The 9662-nt window shown below is 31.9% G+C and overlaps 1 protein-coding gene across 2 annotated transcripts; it reads right to left on the bottom strand.

The window, feature by feature from the left end:
- Window positions 1-3329: 3329 nt before the first annotated feature.
- LOC100778298 (shewanella-like protein phosphatase 2) lies at window positions 3330-6151 on the bottom strand. Of its 2 annotated transcripts, none has more exons than XM_041012948.1 (2): window positions 4594-6151; window positions 3330-3697 (listed from the first exon to the last, which is right to left on the bottom strand). In XM_041012948.1, the coding sequence occupies exon 1, from the start codon at window positions 5790-5792 to the stop codon at window positions 4632-4634; it is 1161 nt and encodes a 386-aa protein (XP_040868882.1). In that variant the 5' UTR covers window positions 5793-6151; the 3' UTR covers window positions 3330-3697; window positions 4594-4631. The 2 variants fall into 2 exon arrangements, with proteins under 2 accessions (XP_040868882.1, XP_006604047.1); XM_006603984.4 differs by having other exon boundaries at window positions 3330-3649.
- Window positions 6152-9662: the final 3511 nt, after the last annotated feature.

The following is a 9662-nucleotide window of genomic DNA, read 5'->3' as shown; positions in this document are numbered from 1 at the left end:
CATATGGGACACCTTAGGTTTGTCATACTTTTTGGTAGGAATAATCAACATGAAAATACAGAAAAAGGTATGTTCTATTGCTTTACTTTTCTTAATTTTTTAAATTGTGATCAAGGGGTTCCCATGAACCCTAAGAGAATAAAGGTCATTCTTGAGTGGCCCGCTCCATCAAGTGTAAGAAAAATTTGGGGCTTCCAAGACTTAACAAACTTTTACAAAAGGTTTGCCCCATATTTTTCTATACTTGTAGCACCACTCATTGAGTTGGTGAGGAACCATGTTCCTTCATGGGAAGATGCCCAGGAAATGAGTTTTCAGACCTTACCTTACTTCAACATACTAAACACCACTAATACATATGTTTTTGTTCTTTTTACAGGTGTTGAGGAAAAAAGCCCAGAGTTTCAAGAACCTCGGGATTTGAGGTCAAATCCTTTTCAAGGGGGAGGGAATGATGCAATCCTACCCCGCAAGGGCATTGGATAGAAAACTCCAAGTAGATTGGGCCAGAGATGCAAGAGAAGGCCCTAGGGTTCTTATGAGCCTTAGGGTAGATTTTGGGCCCATGGGCTAAGTACGAGCCCACTTATCTTTGTAAATATTAGATTAAGGTTTCATTATTTTTGGGCCTTGTATTTAGGGCTCCATAATGTAGGTAGGGTACCCTAGAAATATAGGATTTTTCAGCCCTTGTATTTTAGGGCACCTAGACTAGTTTTTGTATTAGGGGTAGTTTTGTAATTTCACATGCACTAAGTGGATATTTGGTGTGTGTGGTTAGAAATAAATTTAATTGAATTGGTAGAAGCCCAATCCAATTAAATTTTAGAGGGGGAGGTGAGCATTTGCTTACTACACCCCATTGCCACATCATATAGTCACACTTTGTGCATGTCCTTCATGCTTTTCGTGTCTCATGACACCTAAGCACACTTAGTGGAGAATCTTGGAATTGATCTTGGATTAGTGGGCTAAACCATAACTAAAATTCACTAATCATAATTAGTGAAATTTTGGCTCCAAAGTTTGGCTCCACAAATTCAAGTGAAATTTGAATTTCCCTCCAATTTTGTGTGACACTTAGGCTATAAATAGAGGTCATGTGTGTGCATTTTTTTGAACTTTGATCATTTGAATATTAAACTTCAGATTTCAAAGCTCATTTAGAGCACAAAATTTCGTGCTCTTCTCTCCTTCTCCCTTCATTCATCTCCTTCTTCCTCCAAGCTCTTATCCATGGCCTCCTATGATGGTGAGCTTCTTCTAGACTCATCTTCTCCTTGAAATGGCGTCTCCTCTCTCTCTCCCTTTCTCCATTCTGCTGCCATTCATCTTCCAAGAAGCAAAGGAATCTATTGATGAAGAAGATCTTAGGCCTCCAAGCTCCAATGGAGCTTGCATCATAACCAAACCAACCAATTGCTACGAATCAACTCATAAATTGCCGCATATACTCCAAACCCAATTTTTTTCCGAAATTACACCTTCTCTCTCCTATCTTTTCCCAAACTACACATGTTTTTGGATAATTTCTCAATATGCACCATTTTCATGCTGCATTGGGAAGTCGGGTTTGACCACCCTGACTTTCGTATGGGTTTTTTTTTTAAATTAATTTGTATGTTTAAATTTTTATTTTAATTTAAATTATTAAAATAATACAAATATTATATTATATAAATATATTTTTAATTGATTTTAAAAATACTTTTTTATTAAAATAATTTTTTTTATAAGAAAATAATATTATTAAATATAATTACTTATCTTTTATTATTTAATTTATATAAGACATTTTGTGGGTGAACATTTTTTAAAATCTGAATTTTATCTAATAATATATTTACTTTAGTAAAAATATTAAAAATTTTAATATTATTATGTTACTAAATATAATTTGTTTATCTATGTCATCAGATTTTTTTTAAAAATGATAATATTTTTTATTTAACAATTTATTTATCGAAGAACATTATACTACATTATAAATAAAATACTTAAACAATTATAATTATATAAGAAAAAACTTAAGATGAAAGCATGGAACAATTGTTCCTGTTATGACCATATTGTCGTAAAATTTCATGTTTTTTTTTCTATTTTTCCATTAATTTTTAATAACAAAATATTATTTTAATAATATTAAAATTTTAACTTTTTTAATAAAAAAATATTAATTTAATAATATAAAAAGTTTTAATCTTTTTACTAAAGCAAATATATTATTAACAAAATTCAAATTAAAAAAAATATTCACCTACAAAATGTCTTATATAAATTAAATAATACAAGATAAGTAATTATATTTTATTAAAAATTATTTTAATAAAAATTGTTTTTAAAATCAATTAAAAATATATTTATATAATATAAAATTTGTATTATTTTAATAATTTAAATTAAAATAAAAATTTAAACATACAAATTAATTAAAAAAAAAGGCCCATGGTCGGAGTTCCCAATGTAGCATGGAAATGTGGTGTATATTGAAATTTTTTCAGAAAACATGTGTAATTTGAAAAAAGATAGGAGAGAGAAGGTGTAATTTGAAAAAAAAATCCTCCAAACCTATTTATAGATTCATAAATTTATGTATAATAATAAGTTTAATGATCATGATAGTATAAAACACTTTTACACCATCATACAATAATAATTTGTCATTAATATAATTATCATAAAATTCAACAATGATACCCTATAAGTTATAACTAGATTATGATTAAAAAAATTTATAATATTATTGTGTAATTCTTTTTCTCTATAATGATATTGAATTCTAGTTGTTATTAAATTATTAAAGTTGGACTGAAAATATTGTTTTTCAATAAGGGTGGATTATAATGAGTTCAAATATTATTAAAAAAACACCTCAAACATGCAATGCATTTAATTATTAAAAAACAAGTTTAAATAGGTGTGATCTTGCAGTACGTAATAAGATATTCCATTAACCTTTTGACAAAATATTATTAGTAAAAATAAATAATTAGGATACTAATAAAAAAATTAAACTCCATTTTTACAATAGATGGTCGAAAGCACACGATACAAACCAATTAAACACGTTAAAAATTAAACTGCATATTTTGGTCCTTATGCAATTGAATTAGCTAGACTCATCTGGAAAACTCATAGGTAGGCCCACAAGAAGGGCGAAATGGCTGGCGAGACTGGGGATCTTCCTTCCTCCATCCTTCAACACTCAGCCTGCACTTCCTTATTCTTTTAACATTTTCAAAATTCTTAAATTATCCTTACACATGCACGTTTATTTTTTCTAGATATACTTTTCTTTCTACATTATCACCAAGAAATGAAAGCTTCTATTGTACCGTAATCACATAATGTACTTAATTTAACAAGTGGCCTTTTCAGCCACTCATCAATGGCAAATGCATTACTAAGATTTCACTTGGATTTAATCATATTTTGTGGGCCTCATGAATAATACGGTCAATATCAGTTTATTTGAACAATACCTAGTTTGCACCCAGCCCGAACATGTTTAATACAGGACTGGTTTTTGATTAAGAATTGTCTTGAACCTGTTTTTCTCCTGCCTTTTTTCCCCTACCATAACATTCAAGGAAACCAGTTTATGGGTTCTTTGATCAAGAATTGTCTTGAACATGACTGGACCAATCAACTATGAAGGATTAGGGAAGGAAAGAATGAAAAGAAGAATTATCAGAAACTACAAAACAGATAAGGATTTAGAATCAGATAAATATACAACAGAATCAAACCCTAGTCAGCTCAGCTACATAGATGTGAAACAAAACTAACAGAAGAACAGTGCATGGCTATGGGAACTTACAAGCACCCATACTCAATCAAAACTACATAAGAAAAATGGTCCTATAAATGTTTCGAATTTTGATTGTGGACAAGATCAGATGATAGAAACTACAGTATGAAGAAAATGCACAGGGGAGGGCAAAACTGAGCACGGTACAAACCAAGCCCCGAAACTTGGCACCAGACGTGGTAAGTCATCAAGAAGTAAGAACTGGCTTAGAACTTCTCAACGCATTCCCACCTCAAAATTAATTGACCTCTTAGCTTTTCTACGAAATACGACACTCAGTCCATCATCAATTATGAGAAGTCACAAGTAAATGCAAGTAAAAGTAATCACATAGTTTCATGGCTTATGCTCAACCAAACTATTTAACATTAGTAATGCTCATATGACCAGACTGCATGGACCAACAACCACGTAATAACTTAACCCACAGAATTGTGGAGTTCATAGAAACTTCTCACACCGTAAGAGAGAATAAACGGTAACTAGAAAGCACACTGACAAACGTGCTACACAAGTACGCATAACTACTGCAAATACATCAAGCAAGCAATGAAGATTAAATATAAAAAATGAACTAATTGATGATGTAGGAACTGCACTCCTCTTTGCAATTTTGATAAGCATCCTAGAGAATCCAAATCCCACCCTATTACCTTCCGAATTTACCACACAAAATAGATGTTATTCGTCATCATAAATCTAGAATCTACATTATAGAACTCAACCAACCAATGCGCATTTCATCTACAACGAGACAAATTGACTAAAAATTAACCACTTACAACATCATTGACGGTATCCACAATCGAATATCCATCCCTTAAGCCTTAACTTCCACTTGCCTAGGTCCACCGTGTTCCCCAAGCCCTTGTTCCTTCCCAACATCCACATTGCCCTTATTCTGATACAACGGATTCCCCGTTAATATCCTTAACCCAGAACTGCCACTAATCTCCAAAACCTCCGGCAAACCGTCCCCACACCCCTTCGACAAACCCACGTCGATCCGAATCGCCTTGTCGTCGCAAACGCCGTTAATCCCCACAGTCTGAATCGTGTGCCCCATCACCATTCTCTTAACACCGGGCACCGTAGACAAAACATGCTCAAGTGCCGAACAATCACACTCCTTTTCATCTCCACGCGAGAATTTCCTCACCCAAACGAGGCCGTCCGCCCCCCGACAATAATCCGGTGAAAACCGACCTGTTGAGCCATTAACCCAATCCCGAACCTCCTCGTTGATCTTCTCCAAGCCGTACGAAGTGTGCTGTGGCAGCAAACCCCCGTGCACGAAAATTGAATCCCCAACGACCAAAACGGTGACGTTTTGCGACAAGAACCTTTTCGCAATTGGGCCGTTGGGCCGCAGCGCCGCGACCCGGGCCCGAAACCCGTCGTGGAACTCTTCCCTCACGCCGCGGAAGGAAGAGGGAATACCTTCCATTGGGTCTTTAGGGTTTTCCAAACCGTGACAGAGGGTTTTCATTTTGTTCCCGATTTCGAACCATTCCCACCAAACTCTAAATTCCTCCACCCCGGGTAGTGTGGCGAAGCGGAAATCGCCCTCGACGTTCATGATCTCGTGGTTGCCGTTCATGGTGATGATCCGGCCACCGCGCCGCGCCGCCTCGCGCTTCAGCTTCTCGAGGAAGTAGAGGATCTTGAGCTCGTCGCCGCCGCGGTCGAGCACATCACCAATCTGGACCACCGTGGCGGAGCCGCCGGTGTAGCGGTCCGCGACGTCGATGAGGCCAGCGAGGCGCAGCGCCTCCTTCGACTTCTCGAGATCGCCATGGAGGTCGCCGATTGCCACCAGGCGCGGCGGTGAGGGGAGGCGCGTTGGGAGCGGCGGAGGTGGCGGCGGCGGCGGCAGGAAGAGACCGCCGCTGACTGAGAAATCGACGAAGGTGTCGACGAATGATGAGAGGAGATTGGGAATGTCTTCGCAGAGCGAGGTTGAGATCTCTTCACTTCCCATTGCGATGTGGTTCTTGAATGCCACTCTCACAAATCAAATTCTCGCTTCAGAAACGCACAATTGCTTGCGTGACGGTTTTTGCAGGTTAGGAAAGAGAAATTGAAGTCGTTTTCTTGTGTGGCCTAACGTGGGGAAATCTTTTTGCTTTTCAGGTCTTTCCCGCCGGCCTTTTTTGAAGGATGCAGTGAATCAAATATCACCATTACTAGCCAGAGATATGAAAAATTGAAGTCGTTTTCAGGTCTTTGTGCCGATGTCCAGGCTGAGACTCTAATTTGAGTATTTAAAAATTAGAATAATTAATATTGAGTTATTATATGTATGTAATAAAGTATAATTTTAAGTATGATATATTATTTGAATTGAAAGAAAGGATTTATGATAAAAATATGAAGAACACAGAGATATGAAATATGAAGAGGCAGAAAAAAGATAACTACATAATTGATTGGTTAACAAATAAATATTAAGAAAAAATATTAGTATTAACTCGTGTTTTCAAATAATTTAAGTACAAATAAAAAAATATAAATGGAAAAAATATGTTCATAATTAACCAAAGTAAATACATTAAAAATACAATAATTTTTTACTAGTGAGAGCCCGTGCATCTTTAGTGTATTCTTCCATCTTCTCTACATACAATGAGTATGTTGGAGAAGGCTTAGAAACAAAAAAATAAATAAATAAATAAACTTTTGTATTATAAGAAGTCACACAGTTTTGTTAAAAATCGCAACTTTAAATGCTAAAAAAACGCAGAAGACGGGTTTAACTTATAAAGAACATAAAGATATAAAACATCAAGAGGCAGAAAAAAGATAACTACATAATTGATGGGTTAACAAACAAATATCAGGAAAAAATGTTAGTACTAGCTCATGTGTTCAAATAATTTAAGCACAAATAGAAAAATATAAGTGAAAAAAAGAAAGCAATACACACACAAAAATTACAAAACATAAATCTTTTGTCCACGTTTAATCTATAATAAAAATTCATAGAACATTACAGATGGAAACCGAAATAAGGCCACACAAAGAAAAGAATGGAGATATCAGTAGAAAATACGACAAGAAAATTAAGAACATTAAGCCAGGCAGGAAAAAAAAAACTACATAATTGATTGGTTAACAAACAAATATTCGAAAAAGATATTAGTGTTAGTCCATGCCTTCAAATAACCTAAGTACAAATTCTAACAAAATATAATATTTAAATATTAAATGTAACTGAAAAAAATACATTTGATACATAATAAACAAAAGACAGATTATGAATATAATTTTATAATTATTTTTTCCTTAAATTAAACAAAAGACATCTGATGCACGAGCTCATACTAATATTTAAGATTTCATACTTATAAATTATTACTACATGCACACACTTATATAATTTTGTTCATTTGGATAATAATAATGTTTAAGTATTGGCAGAAAAAAAATACATTAAATAAAATATGAATTTGAAACTAATCTCATCCAATTATAGATCGTTTTGGATGGTATTCTTGTCATTATCGTTAGTAACTTGTTGTAGTGAATAAAATAATTTGAAATGAAAATTAACAAAAATACAAATAAAATATGCTTATTAATTAAACGTTAATAAATTAACCATGATTACGACAAAAACAAATACAAAATTGAAGCTGATTTTAATAATATGTTAAAATTGATAGTGTAATATTTAAAATTGATTAAGTACCTACTAATTAGGAGTAAGTCAACGTCTAAATTATGATTATTTCCATGTCCTAACAGAATATGCTTATTAATTTGAAAATTATGATTATTTCTATATCCTAACATAATATTTAAAAATTGATTGTTAAGTACCTATTAATTTGAAATGAAAATTAATAAAATAAAATATGTTTATTAATTAAACGTCAATAAATTGACAATGATTACGCAAAAACAAATATAAATTTGAAGTTGGTTTTAATAATATGTTAAAATTGACTGTAATATCTAAAATTGATGGGTAAGTACCTACTAATTTGAAATGAAAATTAACAAAAATACGAATAAAATATGTTTATTAATTAAACGTCAACAAATTGACAATGAGTACAGCAAAAACAAATACAAAATCGAAGTTGTTGTAATAATATGTTAATATTGATACTGTAATATTTAAGATTCATTGTTAAGTACCTACTAATTAGGAATAAATCAACATCTAAATCATGATTATTTCTATATCCTAAGAGAATATGCTTATTAATTTGAAAATTATGATTATTTTCATATCCTAACACAATATGTAAAATTGATTGTTAAGTACCTATTAATTTGAAATGAAAATTAACAAAAATACGAATAAAAGATGCTTATTAATATTTAATATATTTTCACCGTATTTGACTTAATCTGAAATATTGCTGTGAAATATTGCTGTTAAACATTAATAATGTTGGCATTGCCAAATAACGACCATAAATTGATTTATGTTGGAAAAATTTAAAATCTTTTGGTTTGAAATTATAAATTTTACTAACACTACTAAACAATTTGATCATACCCATTACATGTTAGTCTTATTGGACAGTGTAACTAAAATAATAAAAGTGACATGCACTAGTGGCCTTTCAAATTTTAAACCGAAATAAGGCCACACAAAGAAAAGCACATGACTAATTTTAGATATTAGTAGTGTTAGCCCGTGCCTTGAAATAACCTTTGGGATGTATTCCAAATGTAAGGCACAAAGGAAATTTCAAGAAAACAGGGTATAGAAAACAAACTTGTTGACTGCATCCTTTTTTTTTTCTTTTTTATTTAAAATATTTAAATTTATATGAAATTATAAGACCCACAAAATTATAATAAGTAACTCATAAATAAATAATTATGTAATGTAAATGGTCTTAGGAATCTATTTTTAAAAAATAAAGAGGTTGTTGCACTAACATTAGTTTAATATTAATCACCCAAACTCCCTAGTTGATCATAATATTTTTTTTGTATGATTGAAAATGAAAATAAAAATGTTAATAAATAGCATAAAGGTCAGGTTTGTATCTTTCTGCACATCATCCTAACATTTTTTAATTTTTCCAAAATTCATTTATTAATTCATTATTTTTTTTTGTTAAAGGTTAGGTTTGTATCTTTCTGCACATCATCCTAACATTTTTTTATTTCTCTAAAATTCATTTATTGATTCAATAATTTTTTTGTTATACAGGTTTCAACTAAAGTAACGTGAACACTATTCTTCCTGAAATATATAATAAAATTATGAGTTTAGTCCAAATTAAAAAGAAATTGAAAAATTGTTTGATACCCAAAGGTATTGAACTTACAACATTAATAAAAATATGAGAAGAAGGCACATGAACGAACCTTTGGGATACACATGACTAAAATAAGATATTAGTAGTGTTAGCCCATGCCTTCAAATTGTTGATTGCATTTTTTTTTCTTTTTGATTGAATCCCCTCCACCATAAATTAAAGAAAACAATACACACAAAAATTACAGAGCATAAACCTTTCGTCCACGTTTAATCTACAATTAAAATTCATAGAACATTACATATGGTAACCGAAATAAGGCCACACAAAGGAAAGAATGGAGATCTCAACAGGAAATACGACAAAAAAATCAAGAACACTAAGCCATGAAACATGCAGAGGCAGGAAAAAATAACTATATAATTGTTTGGTTAATAAACAAATATTAGGAAAAGATATTAGTGTTAGACTGTCCCTTCAAATAACCTAAGTACAAAGTCTAACAAAGTATAATATTTAAATATTAAATGCAACTGAAAAATATACATTTGATACATAATAAACAAAAGACAGATTATTACAAAGGCATATGAAAAAACCTTTGGAATGCAGATGACCAAAATCAG

This window comes from Glycine max, chromosome 19, assembly GCF_000004515.6.
Source record: "Glycine max cultivar Williams 82 chromosome 19, Glycine_max_v4.0, whole genome shotgun sequence".
Classification (NCBI taxonomy): domain Eukaryota; kingdom Viridiplantae; phylum Streptophyta; class Magnoliopsida; order Fabales; family Fabaceae; genus Glycine; species Glycine max.
This window is presented reverse-complemented; position numbering and strand designations above follow the sequence as displayed.